Source organism: Ischnura elegans, chromosome 3 (assembly GCF_921293095.1).
Source record: "Ischnura elegans chromosome 3, ioIscEleg1.1, whole genome shotgun sequence".
NCBI classification, from domain to species: domain Eukaryota; kingdom Metazoa; phylum Arthropoda; class Insecta; order Odonata; family Coenagrionidae; genus Ischnura; species Ischnura elegans.
Window position 1 is genome coordinate 57,235,527 of NC_060248.1, and position 24,571 is coordinate 57,260,097.

The 24,571-nt window shown below is 37.6% G+C and overlaps 1 protein-coding gene across 3 annotated transcripts in view; it reads left to right on the plus strand.

Annotated features, from left to right (window-relative positions):
* The window catches only part of LOC124155831 (protein strawberry notch), a 64,546-nt gene that overhangs the window by 8,912 nt on the left and 31,063 nt on the right, over positions 1 to 24,571 (plus strand). For 2 of the 3 annotated variants that reach the window (XR_006864236.1, XM_046529961.1), the window contains exons 4-13: positions 2,671 to 3,021; positions 5,614 to 5,795; positions 9,396 to 9,720; positions 11,279 to 11,454; positions 11,640 to 11,804; positions 14,077 to 14,318; positions 14,397 to 14,550; positions 14,717 to 14,877; positions 16,752 to 16,871; positions 18,564 to 18,715. Coding sequence is in view for 1 of the 3 variants with exons in the window: in XM_046529961.1 (XP_046385917.1) it covers positions 2,671 to 3,021; positions 5,614 to 5,795; positions 9,396 to 9,720; positions 11,279 to 11,454; positions 11,640 to 11,804; positions 14,077 to 14,318; positions 14,397 to 14,550; positions 14,717 to 14,877; positions 16,752 to 16,871; positions 18,564 to 18,715 (2,028 nt within the window). In the remaining 2 variants the exon portion in view is untranslated. The remainder of the gene's footprint in view (positions 1 to 2,670; positions 3,022 to 5,613; positions 5,796 to 9,395; positions 9,721 to 11,278; positions 11,455 to 11,639; positions 11,805 to 14,076; positions 14,319 to 14,396; positions 14,551 to 14,716; positions 14,878 to 16,751; positions 16,872 to 18,563; positions 18,716 to 24,571) is intronic. The other variant, XR_006864237.1, reaches the window with a different exon arrangement.

The window sequence follows — 24,571 nt, forward strand, 5'->3', positions numbered from 1 at the left end:
TGTTGATATCATGCTCACTATTTAAAGGCAAATGAAGTGGTAAAAGTATAGTAGCTTACAGTCCGGCTGCCGAGAGTTGTCCGTTGACAGCTAGAAGGGGTAGGGGGCAATGTTGCCAGGTCAGAAAGGGAAACGCCCACCTCAAATGTAAACAAAAGGGTTCCGTGAAGAAAGGAGCCGTAAGGGACGACGGAAGAGTCGCGGTCAGCATTACCTTTTTATCCTTTACTTTCCTACTACTCTGCCCTCACTGAGAAAAATAGCGATCGCGCAAATATCACGTATTGCCCTCAAACGAACTGGTAGTTGAAGTAAAATATAGAAAAATGCTGCTAATTTAAATGCCGGAGTGTAAATGATAACTCTAGGAAAAAAACAATCATAGAAAGGACTCCAGTGAACCAAATGCAGTTTCTGATTTGACATTAAATAAAGCATGTAATTTTCTTTCTATTCGTTTTATCCTATGCTTTTAAAACGCAACATAATTGAGAAATTGAAATACTTCCGCCGAAAGCGCTGAGAAGTTTTCGTGAAAAGCCTTGGAGAAAGCACAAGTAACTAGAACACCACCACACACAGCAACACCACCACAGCAACACCACCACAGCAGACTGAACTAAGAACGCACGAAAGAGCAAAGAGACAATCTATGGAAAGTTTTATTTTGGTGATTCAGGCTTGTTTTGGTGATTCAGTCTTGTTTCGGTGATTCATTTGCATGTGACAACGTTGCTTGAATAGGCGAGGGTGTGAGGTGCGTTTGGGGGACAGCGATTGGCTGCAAACCGTTTTGGCAAAGGGTTCCCCACCCCATCTTCTGAGCTGTCATCGGACAACTCTCGGCGGCCGGACTGTAGGTGCTCCCTGTTAAATGAGAAGTGGAAGGTTAATTTTCAAGCTTTCTTCATCGGCACGCTTGGTTGCCTATTTGAACTCCTGCCAATCAGCAGCAAGTGCTCATGCTTGATGTGGTCACTAAGATCTCTTTAATAAGGGAGTCATTGGCTACAGAGTGATTGTTTTGAGGAGGGAATCCATAGCAAGATCAAGGTTAGAAAAGGCCCAAGTTGAATTTTAATAGGTGTTGTTCTTACTTTGTGTAAGTGAAAATAGTTCTAGGGAATGATGAGATGGCCCTTAGTGAATACAGATACTCCCAGAAATGAGGGACAAGGTTGGTGACTTTTCCCCTTGCAGTTCTCTTTAAGCCGGGCACAAGAAAAAGGTCTTATGCATGTTTCATCAGTTGTTTTGAATTTATTTATTCGTACAGAGGTCTCCACGCCCTTTTCTTCATCTTCTCCCAAACATGATCTGCAGCTTCTTAATGACTCATGAACTATGTGTAGCCTAGACATTACTTATGAAGTATGAATGTGGAAATTCCAAATTTGATTCAATTGAGGTTTTCAAATGAATTTCCATGCCTGAGCGAGGAGTTGGTAGGACACTTGTTTCACAGATCTCTTCCTGGGAATAAAAATAAAACATGACACACCTTGTAAGAGCATGTGAGGAAAGGTGTGATTCACTGAAGAAAGCATCTTCTAAATAGCTAGACCTTACTAAGCAGTCTGTAGTAGTTATTTATTGCAACGGCTTGCTACTATTGATTCAAGAAGCTTGGTAAATATTCTGGAATTATTAACCTATACCTTCATGTGCCCACGATAGAATTGGATGAAAATTCTCACATTAAGAGTGGTTCATGTGTTTTTAAGCCTTCAAGTGATATGTGATTGTACAAGTAGAAGTGTGAAATTGTTTTGAGATTTTTAACTCTATTGTGTAGAGAGGAGTACTTTCAAAATTTATTACCCATTGTGTCAATTTTTAATGTGGTACAACCCCTAACATGTGTGAAGCACTTATAAATACTGATTTTCAATGGTTGATTAGTGAGACACTGAAAATGTAGTCCATTTTGGTTCGCATTTGTTCACATGCATGGGCATTTTGAAAATTAATTGATTGGAATTGATTTAATGGTAACATAAACCATGTTAAAGTAAACACAGAGACTAGCTAAGTTACACAAAGAACATTGACTCTGCTGGAGGAGGGGGTTGAGAGGAATTATCTACTGGCAGGCTTTACTTAGGCGGCACTTTGGTGTGGGTTGGCACTTCGGAGGGTTGGAACAGATTGCTGGGGACTATATCTCATAAATGCATTGATATGTGTCGAAAAAATCTGTCCCCTAGGACTCTAATTTCATATTTTTAATGGGAATAGATTTTTCAGCACGAAGAAATCCAATTTTAAGTCCTTCTTACTCCAAGTATTAGGAAGAAATATTTTGTGTTTGTGTAGGGTTGACCCCTGCACTGTATTATTGTACTATGGGATCACCGGAAATGTTTCAGCACCACTGAGGTTGAAGCCTATGATAGCCGAATATGTTTTGTCATCATATGAAGTAAACGTTAATATGTAAATGGAAGAATGCCATGTCTTGAATGGTAGTTGGGTGAATAGGGTAATGGACTTAAGGTGTAAGGAGTGCAATGGATTTGAAGTATGAAAAGACCTATGTATCATTAATATATATTATATTGGATCTGACTCATTGCAATCAATGGAGGGTCTAACATGTTCATAGTAATGATTCGTTTGAATAATATTAATGACCCTATATGTATTCATGTTTTATGATTTGTGTTCCAGTGAGTTCCAATGTGTCAACCAACAAAATTCCTGGTGGATTGGTCACCAAAGGAAACTCGCATCTTGGGTATGAAGTGATACGAGTTGGGGGCAATGCACCAGCCAACCAGTCCACATTCCGCAGTCCTGCTCCTCCTGTGAATCCGCAGATGATGGGACCCATGGGAGGTTTGGGTGGGTTGGGAGGATATGGAGGAATGGGTCCACTTGGCAGTCTAGCTGGAATGGGTGGACTTGGTCCTGCGGGTGGTGTAATGGGCTTTGGTGGCCCTGGTGGTGGTTTGCCAGGTTACTATCCTGGGATGGGAACTCTGCCTGGCGGAATGAACCCAATGCAGTACCTGCAACAGAGTAAGTAACCTGGAGCTGTTTTATTTACTATCTGCCATTTTTATTGGCGAAATTAATAAATAATGCAGTTTCAAGGCGTGAAGATAAGCATTAATAGGAAAAACTAAACTGTTTAAACCCTAGATTTTTAAATAGTGCTATGTAATATAGAGCATTCCACTTGTAGTTGATGAGTTGATTGTATGGGTTCACATAGAGATTCGTTTCCTATGTTATTTTATATAAGCCGATGCATTGTTGCCATATCATAGAAACAGCTAATTACTCTATGATTTCTTTCAATGCATAAACATGTGCTACATTACTGGAGAAAACATCTTTTCCATAGAATAAGTAATAGAAGTTATAAAAAATATTTTTATTGTCCACTATTACGACTTACTTAATGCTTCAGTTTTTGATTAGTTCATATCTTCTTCACTCAATTTCTAGAAACCGGTTCCTTGCATTACCTTGAAACTTTCATGGGAAGTCTTTTGAACTGTTTTCTCCATGATGAAGTTCTTAACTTATGATGCCAATGGTATGCCAACAATGAGTCTTTGCATGAATCTGAGTTGCCCATTTTTTATTCCACTACTGACCATACAAATCTTGCATGTAAATAGAAGTACTATATGCATTTATCAATGATTCATTAATAATTGACTTCTAATGTGTCATTATTCTTCACTTCTCAATCATTCATGATTGGAGCTCGATTCTTGATTGGCATCAGAGAATTACTGATGATGTTTACTATGAATCGAAACAACATAAAACTGAGCAATATCGTTGTGACTATTTAAATTCAGTTATTTATCAGTGGTTGATTAGTTTATTCCCACATCATTCTTACTCCTTTTTCTCTGTGACTTATGTATTTTAATGACTTTCTGGGGTGATTAATGTGGACTTACACTGTGAAATTATTAAAATTGTTAACATGTTAACGGAATGCCATTTACAATGCTATATCACACCAAACATATAACAATGGGAAGCAAGAGCTTACTGTAATTTCTTTTGGAAATGACTTTTTGTCCCACTTTGCTGCATGGTGGCCTAAACCATATGGATGGGGTGGAGCTTTGGTGACACGGGCCTCAATGAGGCTTGTTCTGTCAATTAAATGTGGAATGCACTATAGTTTCCATGCATTGAAATCATTGGTGCTGTTAAAGAAAGTCAATGAATTTAAGCATGGGTTTGTATTTCATATAAATAGGCTTATTATTTGCAATTTCCTGTGGATTATTTGCATATTTAATCCTTCTTGCTGAGTATTTTGGGCTATACTTAGCCAATTGAAGCATATTAAAAATTACTGAACTGTAAGAAACTTAATTATTCCATCATCTCATTCCTTTCTTAGTTTTTTTTTCAGTCCCTTTCATTGTCACATTGAAGTAGATTTGTATGGAATTTTTATAAAAACGACTGTATCAAAAATGATAGAAATCCTTACTGGCTTGAAGTACCTTATATAAATTTCTCTTTATTGAAGAAAATAGGTAATTAAACTATGATAATGTTAAGAGAAATATATTTTACATCATTTTTTGCAATGAATTTTTAGTATATTTTGGTCTTGGTTGAATTATTATTTATCTATTCAGAATGAAAATTGCAACATCGTGGGAAGCTAGGGTCTCATTCCTTGTCCTTACATACAGACTCCCTTCCACCTCTGCCCTTGGTTCGGAAAAGGCAGTATACTTCGCATGCTCTTGTTTGATTTTTTATTTCTTCAGGGCACAATTTCTATGTACAAATAGTTTTTCAGCTAGTCACATCTATTTAGATGGATGTAGTTTAGTACAACTCCTCAAAGGCTTCCGGCTTAAATTTGACTTCTGTTGTAAATAATAAATACTCATCTTCCTCCATATCTGTGGCTTTTTGTGCACACTAAAAGGCAGTACATATACTTTGGCAATATTTATTATTATTAAATATGAATGAAGCCATATTTTATAGGAAGGAAATTAGTTTTCATCCATCATTAGCTCTTTATATGGGAAAGATTAATGATTCAGCCTTCTCTACCGAAACCAGGTGTATATTCTCTCATCCATCACTGCATTTGGATTTTTTCAGTATATGTACTCTTAATTGTACGATAAGTTGCGGCATCATCAATTTGGGATGTGATGTATGACGTAAAATTGAGGTAACTGGATACACAGATGGTGTGAATGCTGCAACATCTCATTGATATCGCGTGATGAATACTTGGATATTAAAACTCGTATGTTGAGAAGTGTATCCCTAAACAAAGAGCGTAAAACATTTGCAAAAGTGCATTGCCAATGGAAGTTGCAACTTATTTGCCCCTGAAATGCAAAGGCATAATACTGAAGTTTAGTACTCATTCAATAATCCTTGCTTTGAACACCTGTATGTACATAATTTTCGTCAGTGGAAATTACTGTGATAGTTCCTGCCAGTTAGAAAATTTCTTGCACAAACTATCTTAACATATTTTGCTCCTGCTTCACCAAGTTTTTTTTTTTATTTTCTTCCTCAAGCACTGAGAGAATTAGTGGTTGGGACTTTTGTTTATTTGTAGTCACGATTTGTAAATATGACATTTAAGCTTTCATGGGGCAGGCTTTTCAGGTCTGGACTATGGATCCTTGAGCCAAGCCCTCCAGATGAACCCATATCTTCTATCTAATGGTGCTGGTGGAAACATGATGAACCAGTTAATGAATCCAGCATTCCATCAAGGTTGGGCCGGAGGTCTCTCAGGCAAAACTGTAAACCAGCTTTGGATGAAAGATGAAAACAAGGTAAGTACATCAGTATGTTAGTAGCTCTTTTGGATATGCGTCACTGTCTGTTGTTTAATGAGTTGAAGATTTTTCTAAACTGCTTGGTTTCGATTACTTAGTCATTCTTTGAGATGCAAAACATTGAGCTCTACAACCTCAAACATGTAGCAAAGGGAAAACTCAAATGGTCGCATAAAAATATCCCAAAGCTTGTCCAACTTGATAGAAAACTTTTCACTGTGTCGGTGTGCAGGAAGGGGAGAGTTTCACCTCAGGAACCAAACCAGGGATCTACATTGCTTGCATTTTTGCTAGGACCTGTATCAGATTTTAAGATACCATTTTCTATAATTCAAATTTTTCCTTTTCATAATTGGCATGTTTGCTAACTTTACTGTTAAGATGGATGCCTTCACCTAAAATTGTTTTTAATGAATACATCTTAAATAAGTGTTTTAAATAGAGATGTGCGAATAGTATCCGCGAATACCTCGAATGCTCATTCAATATTCAAGTTCTTGAATAATTATGTCAAAGGTACGAATATTTTGAATTTCACGCCATACACTGTCGCACGCACGTCGTTGGTAGTTGACTCGGAAAAATGTAGAGAACTCTAGTCGTTTAGTGCATGCAGCGCCGTTTTAAGCAAGTTGACGAACTACATCAAATTTGCTGATTAGAGCTGTGAAAAGAGTTCCACGTGGGGAACGGAAAATGATCTGGTGAAAAAATCCGAAAACCCCCACCTGGAGAACCTCAGTGCTGTGGGATAGTAACTACAGTGAGTCCTCGTTTAACATCACTTACCGTTCCTGAAAAATGTGACGATAAACGAAATGACGTTAATCGAAGCATAACATCCCAAAGAAACAGTGTAAAAAGTGAATATCGGCTCCTAGACCTCACAATTCCTATGCGAAAAAAATGTTAGCGTATCATATCTGGGGCATTTTGACGAAGGGAATGCCAAACTATCGCATAAATACGAGTTCCTGTCTTCATCGATGACAATAGCAGCAGTGACGTAAATCCTTCTACATTTTTGTATCTTCCAGCATTTGCTTTTCGGCTTCGCTATGGTGGTCGCCCGGGCGAGCGTTGCCTGGGCATCATCATCGCTGAAACATTGTCGCAGTCACTGGAACCAAAATTATTGTGAACTCGGCGAAAAAAGTGGCAACAAAAACTCCGAGTTCGACACGGAAAAATGCCTTGAAAACACTTTTTAGGTTCTTGAAAACCATTATGTCAAGTAAAACCTTGCGCACCTATGCATTAATTCATTTTGCAGAAATTTTTGCTAAATCCGTAATCCCAATTAAGAATAAACACACCGTTTTACACTTTGCTTAGACTGACTGTATTATCGCCCACAAAACGAGCAACCTGCAACGCCGCTTCGCCTTTTTTTTCGCACGAAATTTAAAAGACTTGACGTTATCGCGAAGCGTAGGTGCGATAAACGAATGACGGTCTCAAAATTTTCGTGACGTAATCGCGAAATGACGTTAAACGGGGTGACGTAGAACGAGGACTCACTGTATGTAGCACAATTCCCAAAATCCGTTACCCCCTCCATTCATCAGCCCTCGGCCCCTCCTCTGATGTTTTCCTCTTCTCCAAAATCAAACAAAAGGCCCCAGCTTGCGCAGGGTTCGTATTACAAAGACCATAAATCAAAAGCTTCAAAGGAAAATATCAAGTTACAGGAGAATAATAGAATCATGTTTCACCCTTCCCTCTTTCTCCTCCACTGGCTTCTTTCTGCCTACTTGCTTCGAAGTTCCCCATTTTTGGAGGTCAACTGCTGCATGAGTCATCTATTAGCCCAAAAGAAGTCTAACAATGACTTTCGGGAATTGACATTACACCTTTATTGGATTGAAATATTAGTCATGTGCACGTAATTTAAAAAAGAATAATGCCAAACACGACATATTTCTGACTTTATTTAAGCATTTTACGCAGGAAATGAATGTCAAATTACGGATTTAGCATTCTGGCCAAACTTGATATCCTCGCAGCTGAGCTTCTCAGAAGTTGATGCTGTATTTTTTCTGAAAACATATATCAAGTTACAATTTATGAGTTATGATATAAATCTCTATTGTCACAGTCGCAGACGAAGGGATATTTTCTTAGGATATTTGGTTACTCCCTGCTAGCAATTCGAATTCATCTGCTTATCTCGTGAGAATTTCCAAAGATGGACAGAAAATAATTGAAGAGGAAGAAAATCCGGTGGAGAAGCACGTGTATTTTGCAAAACCGTGTATTTTGCAAAACGCCTCGGATTGTCCACTAGCACTTGACAGTAGGAGTGGGGGTAAAGCAAGCTACCTGTTGAAAATAAGAAGTTGGATGAAGCGAAGTGTCAGATCGGCATGCCGCTGATATGGCGTTTGGTAGATAAGAATGTATACATCAGACAGAAATCCATCGTAGCAGTGTAAATGCCGAGACAGCATGTAATCTTTTTTTTGCGAGGTGGTGTGTCCCCTTAGGATAATTGAAAGAGATTTTAGCTGAATCAACTATATGCCCAAGTTGTTACCATAAAATAAAATATTCCATTATTCAGCTAAATTCCTATTTGAATCCTTTAAAGGAAATCACAATTATTCTGAAAAATCCTGGGTTTCCTGATGCATAGGCAACCTAGTCAAACATTCCCGCATTCATCTCTTTTTTTCCGTCCATCCCCTTGCAAAGGATAGATCGAGGTTCTACTGTATACCTTTTTATTTATACATTCATCAAGTGAAATGGTAGAAGAAATGTACATTTAATATGCTTTGTGCAATTCTAGCATTCGAGGTATTTGAATATTCGAGCAATGATTTAATATTCGGAATTCGATATTGGAGTTTGAGAAATCTGCTATTTGAACCATCTCTAGTTTTTAAACATCCCATTGTTGGGTTGAATTTTGTATTTTGGGTTATGTATATTATTGTGTCTTAATGCACTTCCTAAATCTATGTTACCACCCGACTTCTTGGTCAACTTGTAACTAAATATTTTAATAATAATAATAATATGGAAAATATGTGTGATGCGTAACTATTATTTAACTTGTTTTCCTTACCAAAATAAAATAATATGCATTCAATTCTAATGAGTATATTTTTATTACAGTTGAGATCATCATTAAATTGAAATTGTGCATTTCAGGATACTAATATAATATATAGCTTTATATTTATAGTAAAAATATAATTTTTACGTTATTTACTTAAATACTCATTGGATGGTAAATAAAAAACTTTGTCAGTTTCACATATGATTTAAGTAACAACCAATTTCGTTGCTGTGCGGCATTGTCAAGTTCAAATACAGGATGTTAAAGATTCAAATTGAGGTGATCATTTTTTGATTTAGATTACTGTGAGAAAGAATTCCCTTAGGGAGAGAATCAAACTTATGCCCTCAGCCTTTCTGGACTACCATGCTGACCACTATCCTGATACCCTAATTGCCAAGGCAATCTCCCTTGTGTTGCTATCTTTGATGGACCATGAGGGACTAGCAAGTATCACCATGAACCTCAGTAAAATCGTCAATTGGTTGCCAATATATTGATCATTGCTCCTCTCCATGTTTAATCTTTTGAAGCTCAACCCATTGGCTGCAGCAGCTGCTGTTGGTGGTGTGGAGGAAGAAGAAGGCGCTGAGGATGATGAGGATATGGGTGTGGCCGAGACATATGCTGATTATATGCCGACAAAGCTTAAACTGGGTCGGAAACATCCCGATCCTGTTGTTGAAACAGCATCATTGTCAAGTGTATCACCAACAGAAGTTTGGTACCAGGTGTCTTTACCTGAAGAAGTTATCAACTCAGGTTCTTTGTCAGCCCTTCAGCTAGAAGCTGTAGTGTATGCATCTCAACAGCACGAACACTTTTTACCTGATGGCAACAGGGCAGGGTTTTTAATTGGTAAGGCTTTTTCCTCATATTTTTTAACTAGCGTGAAATGCCTGCCATTAAACCTAGATGATACAAAGTCAACAGAACAAGAAAAAATTCTCAGTATGGAACTTTTAAGTAATTTTTTGGAAATTGTTAACAATTTTTTTCTCTATTGAATTTAAGTAATTTTTTGGAAATTGTTAACAATTTTTTTCTCTATTGAAATGCAAGAAGTTTTGATCAGAAAAAGGGACAATAGTAATTTTCTGCATTTATATATTTTTTTCCTCAACCAATTTCAAGATACTTCACGTGTCATTTTCAAGAGCTATCAGAATGACAAGTAGTAAACCTGAGATGTATATTGTTAGGAAGGGTAGGCAGTTTAACATTTGTGAAAAGAAGGGGTTGGTTGGTCGATTAAGAGTAAGGAGCCTGGTCAATGACATCAAAAAACTTCATTGGCAGGAATGGACTAGCACAACAAGGAAAGGTGATCATATCGTCAGCATCACCTCATTCACAAGATATCTACTATAAATTTATTAGAACATAAATGTTTAAACTTTTAATTGTCATTATACAGTGGAACCTCGTTAAAGCGAGTACGGGATATAGCGAGATCCCCGATATTACGAGAGATAGCCGATGCACCGTCGATCGACCCTATAATAAGTATGTTAAAAGATTCGTTTATACGAGGCCCTTTTGGTGTTGGCTCTCGCCATAGCGAGGTTTTCACCACCGGAAAAACTTACATCAAGACTCCTTAATCTCTGTAATTGCTAGCGATTTGTTAGAAATGAAGTTAATGGAGTGCTCTGTCTCAAATTTATGTGGTAAACTGTCGTTTGATAAATAAGTAGTTAATTTTGGTGAAAATATTGCGGCATTAGCATTCGCGAATACTTGATCTTCTTTTGTTCCTCGGGCGGCAGAAAGCAGTCGTCTGCATACCTGCACGTCCATGAGCTGCATGAATAGAAAGCATTTGATGGCAGACACCATGGCCAAGAAAACACCAAACAATTAGTTGTTGTTTGAATAAGGAAATTTAATGATGCAAAAAAACATCACCTTTCTAATGGATTTATGCTTACGTTTATCAGATAGAGATTTATCTGTCGCCGCACCACTCTTTTCCTGTATAACTGTTCGCAACAGGTCACCTCCGGTAAAGCGACAATTCGATATAACGAGTGTTTATTGGTGCACTGTGGGGTGTCGTTTTATCGAGGTTGCACTGTAGTTTTAAAAGATTTATCATTGAAACCATGGTCGGTTGTTGAGTTTTGAATGAAAGAAGTGGAAATTGCTATATGTGTTTTTTTATCATGGCCCAATTGAAGAATGGCTGTAAATTTCCTATGTTAATTGGGACAGAAAGCTGTTTAAAATAGCACGCATCCTCTCGTAAACCACTGAGAGGGATAGATGAAATATGAAACCAAACTTTTTTTGGTGTTCCCTTACCCACTTTTTTTCCTCTTATTGTGAACTGTTGTATCAACTGTGAAATAGTCTCATGTTTTATTTGCTGTGGATGCAAAGCAATTGTAAATTATTCACCCTCTTTTCTAATCAGGTGACGGGGCTGGTGTCGGTAAGGGCCGTACAATTTCGGGGATTATTTATGAAAATTACCTTAAAGGAAGGAAAAGAGCCATCTGGGTTTCTGTCTCCAATGATCTTAAGTACGACTCTATAAGAGATCTTAGTGACATTGGTGCTGGAAAGATTGATGTCCACTCTTTAAATAAGGTGAGAATATGATATGAGTAAGACACATTATAATGGTTAATTGTACATATACCCAAAACTGTTTTATATTTTTATTTTAATATTTGTCAACCTTCTTGAATTTTTATGTAAATTTATGTGAAGTTATATTGGAGTAATCAAGTAGTTTTGTTATATCTAATAAATTTTCATATTTTAAATTGCAGTTTAAATATGCCAAGATTTCATCTGCTGTGAATGGTAATGTGAAGAAGGGGGTCATCTTTTCTACGTATTCTGCTCTGATTGGTGAGTCGACCCAATCAGGTGGAAAATATAAAACACGCTTAAAGCAACTATTACAGTGGTGTGGAGAAGATTTTGATGGCTGTGTATCCTTGAATTTTACATTATAAGTTATTCATAGATAAGCATAGTATATTCAAGTGAATGGAATCAACTGTGTTGATATCAAGTTCCAGTCTTTTAACTGTATCACATTTTAACTACACCCATGTCTCGTATAGTGCAATTTCGATTAGCGCAATTTCGATATAGCGCAAATTCGTTCCTCGGGGAAACATTGCAACGCAGTGTAGCCTAATCAAAAATCTTAAACGCTCTCGTGATAAAACGTGAACTTGCGCTAAGTACACACGAAATTTCTATCTATTTACGCATACCATTATTATTTCTTGCCTCAAATCTTCTTTTTTGTTTATATATTAATCGAAATTCATTGCTGCGCAATTGCCAAAAGTATTACTCGTCATTGGGTCTAGATAGCCGGCCTACCGAAGATTTATCTCGTCTCCTTAACAGAATGATAATAAATAATTTAGATCGTTAATTAAGCGTGGGGCTAGTGGAAATAAGTTTTTTTTTCAGCAATACGGTTTGAGACGTATTTTTGCCGTCGTAGGTTACCGGGCGATTTACTTCCAGGTAGAGAGTCTACGCTAAAGCCTTCAAGGTCATCGGTATTCACGGGGGGAAATGGAGCGGTGGCCGAGTTGAGCATGAATAGCATCAACACATAAAAGGGTCCGCTATAGAGTCTCAAACACAATGGCTTCGTTCCCTCCCCGCAGTCTTAGGCCTTCTGCGTCTCAGGAATACAGTTCAGCAGTGGAAGGTGATTTAGATAGAGCCATACAGAGTAAAAACCAAGAGAATATGGCAAAAAATAGGAATGCGTGTAGAAAAATCAAGAATTTATCAATAAAAACTATAAACCTAGAAGAGGACTTGAGAGAGGTCAATTGCTTTGAAAATGGAGAGCGTCAAAGCGATATTGCGCGGAAGTTTAAACTCACGATGCCTTATTCTGAATAAAGACGAAGCTAAAATATCAGTGACCTCAGCCGCACCAACTTCAACCAAGCGGTTTACACACACGGAAAGTTCATGGTGAATCAGTACAAAAAGACGAGAGTGGTAATCGCTCCGAGACATTAAGTGAAAGCTCCGGTTGGTTCCAGAATTTAAACGGCAAGCAGGTATTTTCAGTGCGGCGATATCAGGTGAATCTGCAAGTGTTGATAGCGCAGCCACCACAACATTTTCTGATGAACTCCAAGCTGTTATTGAAAGTGGCTCCTTTCCCCCTCAACTAGTTTTTAGTGTTGATGAGACGATATTCTTTTGGAAAAGAATGCATTCTCGTTCATTCATTTTCAGTGAAGGAAAACCTGGGTCAAGTTTCAAGGCATTTAAAGACTGTTTCACGTAGCTGCTAATGACTCGGAGGACTTCAAATTAAAATGATTTATCATTCATAAACTCCGCTAGCTATGAAATGGCATTTAAAGTAGCATTTTCCTGTCATTTCGATGAGCGACAAAAGGGCCTGGGTGACACAATAGTTGTTTTTAGACTAGTTTGAAAAATCATCAACTGCCGGCAACGCATTACGATCCCCTGAGATAGCAGATGTTAGCCCACCCGCACGACAGGATGGAATTTCGAAAGCACGTAAGAATTTTTTTTAACGTGAATAAAAGTCTTTGAATGCGTGAATACTATCTTTAAAGATGTTTTAAACTATAAATATTTATAGAAATAATGTTTTCTAAGGCTTTTTATGGGAATATAGATGTTTTAGAGGAAATTCAATACCCAAGACCTATGCTACCTATGGAACCTATGGAACGCATCCCTATCTTCCCTATGTTAAAACGCTCTCGTATAACGCAAATTCGTATAGAGCAAAGACCCCAAGGAACGCATCCCTTGCGCTATACGAGACATGGGTGTATTCTTTAATTCAGTATCCCTGTATGAATTTCAATATTTCTCCCATATTTGTTTTTTTATGAATTTTCTCCATGTTTTGACAGAAATGCCTTAAAAGTGGCCTTGTTACACTGCATCATACTCTTAAAATGGTGCAAATTACTGTTTGAAATCCTTGAGGAAAACAGTAAATTTTGGTCTGAAAATCAGGGAAAACTCTGAATTTTAGTCATAAAATCTGTGGCTATCCTGATTTACTTCTGTGTATCATCTGCAGTATTCTAACTCAGGTTTATTGCAAGTTTTTTGCCTGTAATACGTGTATTATTTTAATGTTACGTGAGCTTGAACAAATGTATTTGCGTTTTCGTTTTTATCCTTTCACATTGCATTTTTGTGATGTTTTATTTCTCCTTAACAAACTATCAGCTTGTCTTTGATGAATGCCATCGAGCCAAGAACTTGTGCCCTACTGGCTCTTCAAAGCCAACAAAAACTGGTCTTACTGTGTTAGAACTTCAAAATAAGCTTCCTCGTGCAAGGGTTGTGTATGCATCAGCAACTGGAGCATCAGAACCTAAAAACATGGCGTATATGACCAGACTTGGCATGTGGGGAGAAGGCACACCATTCCGCGAGTTCACTGATTTCATTACAGCTGTAGAAAAGAGGTATTTGGAAGTTATGTGATTTTTAACAGCTGTTTTGATAAACTACAGGAATGATTTTAACAACTTATTTTTTTATAGGGGTGTTGGAGCCATGGAAATCGTGGCAATGGATATGAAGCTTCGAGGAATGTACATTGCTCGACAGCTCAGTTTTCATGGTGTCGCGTTTAAAGTTGATGAAGTTCCTTTACCCCAAGAATTTGTTGATATTTATGATGATTCTGTAAAATTGGTAAGCATAGAATTCAATGTGTCCTGATGGCTGAGCTAATTTATGTGTGTGTATTTTAGTGCAGCCCTAATTATTTCCTTGTCCATAACATTCTTCTTTGCAAATCTTATTGATAATGTGCTGGTTGGGGTTTGTATTTAATCTTTGAATTTTATCGGATTTATAGTGGGTTGAGGCATTGACGAAGTTTCAAGAAGCGGCAGAGCTTATAGATGCAGAACAAAGGATGAAGAAGACAATGTGGGGTCAATTCTGGTCTGCTCACCAGAGGTTCTTTAAGTACCTATGTATAGCAGCTAAGGTGAAACATGCTGTTCGTATTGCTAGGTGAGATTCTCTTGTCCAATTCACTTCAATTAATATATGTGCCTCCATATCAGCAATGTGTTGATTACATTTCAAATTGCCTTTCATGAAAACATATACAGTGGAACCTCGTTAAAGCGAGTACGGGCTATAGCGACACCCCCATTATTACGAGAGATAGCCGATGCACCGTCAATTGACCCTATAATAAGCGTGTTAAAAAATTCGTTTTTACGAGACCCTTTCGGTGTTGGCTCTCGCCATAGCGAGGGTTTCACCGCCGGAAGTCTTTCATCAAGACTCCTTAACCTCTGTAACTGCTAGCGATCTGTTAGAAATTAAGTTAATGGAGTGCTCAGTCTCAAATTTATGTGGTAAACCGTCGTTCGATAAATATAATGATTGACGAAACAATGCTTTGCATGATTTTTATTCAGTGCGGCGCTTATAAATTGTTTGAATAGTTAGTCGTTGAGAAAGGAAATTAAGTGATGCAAAAAAACATCGCCTTTCGTCTGGATTTATGCTTACGTTTATCGGATAGATGTTTATCTGTCACCGCACCACTCCTGTTCCTGTATATCTGTTCGCAACAGGTATATTGGCTATTATTTGCTCCACCTCCGGTAAAGCGACAATTCGCTATAGCGAGTGTTTATTAGTGCACCGTGGGGTGTCGTTATATCGAGGTTGCACTGTATTTATCTTTATAACTCTTTTAAATTATGACGAATTTCTTCAGGTGCCAAGTGAGATAATCATAAATTAAGTGTAAAATTTCTATTACTAAGTGTAATTTTTTATAAACTATGTACTTAAAGTAATCCATAAATATAACATTATTTAAAAGTATTGAAGTACTTTTTAGCATTTTAAAATTCTTATCTATCGCAGTAATCACATAAGATTAACCTGGAATTATGTTTAAAAAAATTCCCTGAAAACCCTAAATTATGCATGAATTTTTCTGCTTTGATTGGCTGGACACCCTACATTATTATTATGAGGATAATTAGTATTTATTTTTTTTTTTGTATTGAAGGATTCGATTTTGCCTGTCATGATGATTCGTAGCATACCCAGCAAGAGATTCTTGGCAATTGCTTATTAGTTATTGGCTTAGTAAAAATTCATTAGTTCTTAAATGGATATTTGCTAAACTCTTATTTTACCTCGGTAAGCATCAGGTGTTCTACTTGATGAAATTCATGGAGCAAAAATATTGTTCAGGTACTGTGCAACAGGAACTGCGTGTGATGGAAGATGAAAAAATGAGTGAGGAAAATTTGGAAAGGTCAACTGTTACTACAGCAAGGGTGGTTAAGCATCAGCTCCCCCTTGTCGCCTGTCTTGGTTTTAGCAACACTTGACGAATTTTGAGAGAAAATGGTGGACTATCCTATCACCCTCAAGATGTGACTACTTAAATAGGTTTTACAGTTAAACCCCTCAACCTGAATAAATTATTGTCCAGTAGATATAGTTAGTGAGTCTGAAATCTGTGAGAGTTATTCTGGGAGAAAAATGTTAGTGTAACCCATACCCTAAATGTATTACCATTGCGTAGCTTCACATCCTTTCTAATAAACACGGGAAAAGGAAGTCCCCATCTTTATATCCTTTGAATATTTTGCCCCTTTCAGACCTTGGATAGGCAATATACTTTTGGTGGTAAAACCAATGTGTTTGTGGGCTCTAAAGTCTTCATAATATACTTACTAATTTTTTTGTATGTTATGATAAATAATTTACAGTTTTGGATCGCAGTTGAAATCATGGATTCATAATCAATTTCTTGCGGAGTAAAATTTTATTTATTCCTCAGAATTCCTCATCCTTAAGTTGTCATTCATTTTTTAATTTTTGTTTGAACTGTATGTGTTTTGCTTTTTCAGAGAGGCAGTGAAATGTGGCAAGTGTGTTGTTATCGGACTGCAGTCAACAGGAGAGGCTCGAACACTGGAAGCACTCGAAAGGGAAGATGGAGAGCTGTCTGACTTTGTGTCCACTGCAAAGTGAGTTAATGTCATTTAGTTTGTATCACAGTTCCCATTCTGTTTATTTTAGGTTTCCCAATGTGAAATACTGGTTCAGCTGAAAGCCCTTGGTCAGTTCAGCCCTGGAGAAGATTTTTAAGCCTTCTTCAAAGCAAGTTGCACAACTAATTTGACCTATATCACTATTTTAGCCGTCCTCTTTTCAATCACTGAATTTTAGGCCATCTAAAACATTAAGTTGTTTAAGTACCAAATATGTACCTTCACCTTTTAGTTAAGTACTTCTTAAGGCCGCAATACACGGTGAATGATCATGTGAATGATGCTGAATGATCACGTGATCATTCACAGGATCATGCAAGCAAAATAGAGCATGCTCTAATTTTCACTGAATGATCATGAGCATGAAGGTTCATTTGCGAATTGTTCCGTTATACACGGTGAATGATCATGCGAATGAAATCATTTGCCGTGTATAGTGGCCTTCATTATGGCTACTTCTAGTCAATTAATCTCAAAATGGGTGAAATTGTGCAAACATATAATGTTGATACCTACTCAAAGCTCACGTTTCCATGCTGTGATTGATGCCTTTATGGAATGAAATCTAAACATTGCAGTGAATATAATCATCTTCATTTCCTCACCTCTGTTCAAGCATCAATTTTTGTAGCTTATCACCGTCAATAACTGGGAAAATTACTCCTTCCCTGCACAAGGAATGCTGCAGAACTGTCATGATATCACTTAAGTTTCCGTATCATCCGTGCGAATAATGATAGAGAAATAAATTATGGTTACTGGAGTAAATAAAATAAATTTTCCTAAAAAATAGTTTTGAAAATTTTTATATTATCTCTTAAAAGAAAGCTTTTATCGTAAAAAATATGCCTTTGAAAGTTGAAATATCTACAAGTATTTGGAGTCCTAAGTAAAATAAGCTACCATTCTCTTTGTAGACAGCATAAAATGAATGAAGCATATCTCAAGCACCATCAGCACTAGTTTCAGATCCCTTCCATCACTGCACATTACGTTATTCTGCGCTTTCATGATAACTGCAGTGCATCCTACAAAATGTTTGCATTGCCATAACTCGGTGACTAATGAGTTGCGACCCCATGTTTATGGACAAAAAATTCTTAAAATTGGCTCCCATACCCCCTCCTTAAGTATTGCAGATTACTGAAATACCTCGTATGTACATTTTTCTACATGTGGGTTTCCTTTTCGATAGCAAAATTTGTTTTCACCCCTGTGTGTGAGGTAAAAGTTCTTCAGTGTATCTTTTGTATCCGTGTACTAGTGACAGCGACTCCAAAAAAAATTTAATTCTCCCTGTCTCTCTTATCTGTTGAAACTGTGTTGGCTTTCCACCACGTGGGCTCGGGTTCAAATCCCGGCAGTTGCAGTGAATTTTCAGAGACTGCCCAATCCCAGCTTGAATGCTGTGTGGAGGACATTTCAAGTGCAACACTCTGTCCGTCGGATGGGACATTAAGATGTGGCACCCTTGGTGTCTCTCTTTGAGAACAGGGTAATACCGACGCCAGGTTTCTGTCCACCCTTCATGGCACAAATGACGTCAGCTGTCGGCCGCCTCCTTCAAATAACATACCTGCTGAAACTAGATCAACCAAATGAATTGCACATTTCATCTTGTCGTAAGGAACTCCTGTTAATTTTTTATTCCTGAATTTTATCACAAAGGGGGGTGCTCCAGACATTGGTGGAAAAGCATTTTCCTGCTCCTGATCGAAATCGTATCCACCGTCTTCTTGGCCTTGAACCACCTCCAAAGGCCGGTGGGAGCAACGGTGATGCAGAAGAGGCTGGAGGATCAAGTGGGAAGAGAAAGCCAGGTATCAAAATTTCCCTATTCACAGAACAACCAAATATTTTGCCCTCATGCAGGAGTCCTACAATTCGATAAAATCTGAGGAATTGGCTCTATTAGCCAAAGCTGATTGACTACCAAACATTTAAGGATATTTAGCAAAAATTGCTGTTAATTAAATCATAAAGTTTAAATCTTGTTTGTGGGCTCTGTCAATTCTGCTTTCAAGAACATTACTATTGGGCTAGTTGAAAATTTCCTAATGTTTTAAGCATATCAGTTGTCAGTCTCTATTTATTTCGGTCAAATACACATTCAAATGTTTGGTATATATTTCATTTCTTGAGTACCAATGTTTAAGTTTTTCCTTGTACAATAGACTCTCTTTATTACTAAGCAAATCGTTGGTCCCGACAAAACAGCCTAAACAGTCTATGGTAAAATAAACATTATTACGAAATTACGGACCTCAGTCCTGCTCCCATCGGCTACAAAAAGAACTTTATTACGAAGTTCCACGAAAAAACAACAGCATTTCTTTCATCAGTAGGAGATACTTCAGATGCATGCAATATCATATATTAAGCTTTATTTCTGTGGAATGATGGTGACCCACTCATTACCACTCGTAAATAGGACGTACAGTTAGTCCTCTTCCTATGCACATTCGATTAATGAACTTTCAGAGATATGTATATACAAAAAATTCTAGCGTACTCGAAATTTCAAATTTGGCTTCTTTTGAGTAGGACGATGCGACGCAGTGTGGCTTAAAGTAATTCGCAATTTTTGGGCATAATCTGAACAAAGTATCACTTAATCTGTGATGAAGTCAGGAACTGTTCAGCGTTTTGCCCGTTCTTCCTTCCCGTGGACAGTGATTTTTTTCGACTCTGGCTGCGTCACAAGCCTAGCTATATCAGTTCGCCAAATAGTGAGTTCACACATAATTGTAATTCAGTGTTGCATTCTGCAGGATAACCGCACTTCTTGATGCCTTGCATAGCTTTATGAACTAAAGATTCCTAAAAGAAACATTCATACAAAATTCTGGTTTTTCGGTCCCGTGAGCCTCGTAATAGCGAGAGTCTACTGTTTATGGTGGAGCACTGATTTCCTCTGGCAATGGTGGGTTAAGGGAAACTGATAATAAAAAAGTAACTGCTTTGTAATTCTTTCAATTACAGGCATCCCCCGAGTTACGTATGTCTCAACTTACGTAAATCCGTACTTACGTAAGCGATAACCGTATTTAAAATGATTACGTTAATTTTCGAATGCGAGCACGAAGAAGTAGATATTCGCTCGTACAACCTATGGTAGAAAAAATATCGAATAGTTATCGAGTTTTTTACGTGCTAAAAATAACAAAGTGACCCATTTTTGTCATTCCTCAAAGGAATTTTCATTAATTCCTGTAGAAAAATCGCTTATAAATCCCAAGTCAGCAATCAACATGAAAATTTGCAGTTCTAGATGGATGTGGTTGTGCTCATTCCTGTACGATACAACCTGCACAGAGTATACTTGTGCCATTGGACATTTCCATCTGTGAAATTAAAAGAAAATGAAGTTCAAGCAGAAATCTTCATTACAGAAAAGAATTGTTTAGTACCCACGTAACGGCATTGAAATTTTGAGTGTTAGCAATGAACGCCGCGAAAAAGTTAAGAAAAAGTTGACACACAATATTAATTGCGTAATTGTTTACATGTTTCTGGCGGAAAATTTTATTAAGCTGCATTTTCTCGTTCTCTCATATTGTGTGCAACTGTAAATGAATATTGCGTCATTGAAAGCTTTTCCCCACTAACTTTGTTGCACGTTAATGACGGTGTAACGTTACGTCGTAAAATCTGGTTGATTTTTCACGTAAGTCCAGACAAGGGAAATACTCCAACCGTCGGTCACATGCTGGATCAGCGAAAGACTCCACAAACAAGAAAAACAGCTCACAAGAAAAAGGTAGCCAAAAACAATTTACGAGTTATTACCGTACGATATCTATTCAAAAGTAGAGTATTCAAAAAATCAGAAGTATTACAGAAAACAATGATAGTAAATTCATGATCCCAAAGGAAACATTACCAGCTAAATACCAGCAGAAAATTGCTCTAAAAATCTCATGCCTCACAAGACATGTGACTCCCAGCAGGTCACGATCAGAAAGAGGGCTCCCCATTTCAGGACAAGCAGTATTTTGAGGGGAGGGATTCTTCCAGGGAGTGGAGGGGTAGGCAGGCGAATTCAACTACGGCGCCACTCTGCATAGGACGGCCGCTCCACAAAATCAGCCTTCCCCTGGTTTTGAGACAACCGCACTGCACCCAGAATTTTCCCCTCAACTTCTGGGTTGGAGACATCAGAGGAATCAGAGGGATAGTTCATTGGAACACATGGAGGGGAAGGAGATACTGGGGTGAGGTGTTGGAGGGAGAGAGAGTTGTGATAGGACAATGGTAAAACTTCTCACTCCAAGTGCAATACTAAGGCCTTAGCACCGATTTCCCCTTGCTTGCCAAGGAGAAGTATTTCTCCGCAGTAGTCCTATATAAGTCTTGCATTGCAGGTAGGCTGGTTCGGGGCTGGTTCGGAGGCTGTTTCGGAGGCTGTTTCAGAGGCTGTTTCCAGAGGCAGGGTTTCCAGAGGCAGGGTTTCCAGAGGCAGGGTTTTCAGAGACAGGATTTTCCAGAGACAGGATTTTGCGAGACAGGATTTTGCGCGAAAAACCTTAGCGCGAAAAATCCTTAGCGGGAAAAGTTCTGCGGATAAGTTCGGAGGAAGTTCGAGGAATTTCTGGGGGGGGGGGTACCAGAAATTTTTTGGGGGGGGGGGGGGGGGGACACTAAAAAATGCCACATCCTCTGTGGGAAAATGACCACAAAAATTGCTTGAACTTGGGGACCAAGACACGTCCACCAAGAACTGATTAATGCCTAGAAAACTTATCGAGGCATCACAGGTCCACTGGTTTTCACTGGATGAACCCCCACTGTTTAACCCCCATGAATTTCACAAAAACCATTATTCAGTGGTTAGAATTGAACTGAATATAAAAAGTTTATTGATTGAGACAATAGTTTTCAAGAAATATCACTCAAAAAATAGTTTTGACAAGAACATACATTTTTATCACTCTGTAAATAATAACCTCAGGAGTGATGTTTGGAATTCAACAGAATTCTTAAGTGAGTAACATGGCATAATTACAAGAGTGAGACAAGAAATATTGCTGAATTGATATAGAGTAGATTATTTAGTATTACATAGCAAGAAAATAAAATTAATAATCAATATGTCATAATGTGATGCTTGTTTCGGTGTACAGTGAATCAAAATTACAAATAATTATCATCAGCGACTAGAAGGAACTGGGAAGATTTTTATTGGTATAACACCAGGATATCTTTACCAAACTCAAATGTTCCTTCTCTCATCAGAGATATTTTGTGGTTTTTAAAACCAAGTAAGGCAATACAATAACCAACCACTTAGTAAATGGGCAAGATTGGGTTGGTAAAGCAGTTGGGTTCATGAGAACCCTGGGTTGTCCCATTAGTTGGGTTCAACCACCTTATCAAAAATCAACGATTGACAAAAATGGGTTTTAACTTCTACCCAAAATTCATATTGCAACCCAAGAGAAAGTTAGGGTCGACCAACAAAATATATATCCCAATTTATATAAACAATAAATACAAGGTTATTCAAATATACGGTTATTCACTAAATAATTATTAGTTATCAAAATAGCAGCAAAAATATTCAGCATAATATGTGTCTCACTTAATTGATATACTTTGGCATTATTAATTCTCCCTTTAAACCCTCCATGTTTGTAAATATTATCAGTCCATAATTAATCAACAAATAAAGAATCCTCCAAAATTCAACAAGATTTACATAAATGACAATAGATTGCACTAATTTCCTCGATTTTCCAATAATTAATAACAAATTACAAGGTATATGGTATTCATGTCAGCTATTGATCAAGTACTGACTAAATTTAATCAAGATGTGTATATATATCTCTCAGTATTAATTAAACAAGTCAAAAAGAATCATAGGCGATGCTAACAAAATGAGAACTGCAAATTGCATCAACAAAAGAAATCACTCTAAATTTCACTCTTCAATTAACAATAGAAATAAGAGCTACATGCTGGTTGCGACAAGATGAAAGTTCATACTTGTCGGGCGATGAAGGTCGCAACTCAACGCCAAAGCCACACTAAAACACAGTAGGCAGTCTTAAGATCAGCTGATCAATTCAATCACTCAGCCATCGATAGAATATCGAACACTGTAAAATCACGACACTTATCACTGTCAAAAAATCACCAATTGTGAGAAAGTCCATAAAGTCTTGGTGGAGGAAAGGTGACACAAAACACAATTGAATCTTAATAACTGGGGCCACCTCCACAGCTTATCTGGAAACGAGCCATCTCGGGGATTTATCCCCAAGTTATTCTCCCGTCCTCTCCCTCCAAGCACCCATAATCCTCCACCTTACCCCATCTCACAACCACGGTAGACCGACACTAAATAACATGAGTGATTTAAAAGTGAGAATAAGCATGTACAATACAATATTTCAGAACAATTTCAATTACAAGCATAGAAATAGACTTATTATTCATTATTCAAAACAATATTATTAGGAATCAAGAGAAATTCAACACCGAAATCAAGCATCAAATAGTATTTGAGAAAGCAAACATAGCATTCATTGAGAAAAAAATAAAAATAAAAAAAAATCAATGATATTTCATTCCTTTTAATTACTGGAATTAGCAATGCCACCATGATATGCCTTTAAATGAGAAACATGACAAATTTTCTCTTTCCCAGGAGAAACTTCCAGAATAACTGTTACAGGAGAGAGATACTTTTTAAGGACGAAAGGTCCGTTCCACAGAGGTTCCAGTTTTGCCATTCTCTGTTCACCTTTAGAACTGACAGGATGGTTTTTGCAGAGAACAAGATCTCCCACACAGAAAGTGATTTGGGAGTGAGATTTATCATAGAATTCTTTATGCCTATTTCTGGCCTTTTTTAAATTAGCAATAACATGATTCAGACATGCTTGTCTGTCATTATCGCTGAGATCATTCTCGAATAAAGATTTTGGAATGTCCCACTGATTAATTAAAGGATGCTTAAGTTCTCTGCCGAAAATTATTTTGGCAGGAGAATAACCACTGCTCTCATGAGAGGCAGTGTTCAAGGCAAAATTTAAGTCAGCAAGCATAGAGTCCCACATATGGTGAGCATTATTGCACAAAATAGCAAGTGCAGATTTTAGATTTCTATGCAATCTCTCTACCTGATTAGAACAGGGATAGTATGGAGAAACAAAAATTTGCTTAACCCCCAGTTGCAAACACATCTCCTTAACGGCATGAGATTTAAAAACTTGTGCATTATCAGACACCAAATATTTAGGAAAACCGAATTTCGGGAATACTCTTTGAGTGAGTATTGAAACAACCGAACCAGCAGTAGCCTTACGAACTGGCTCAAGAAAACAGAATTTAGAAAAACCATCAATAAGAGAAAGTATATATTGGTGTCCACCTTTAGTCAAAGGTAAAGGTCCCACAAAATCAATATAAAGTCTTTCCCAAACTTCAGAAGGATTGTGCGACGATAGCATGCCAGGAGGTGGAGCATTTCTGGGTTTACAAGTTTGACACAGATGGCATTTTCTGACCATGTCATAAACCTCTTTTTTCATATCCTTCCACCAAAAGTGTCTGCTAATCTTATCATAAGTTTTAGCCATGCCCAAGTGAGCAGACATACTAGAGCAGTGAAAATATTGAAAAATCATAGGCCTCAAGACCGTAGGCAAAACAGCTCTTCCTCGCTTAAT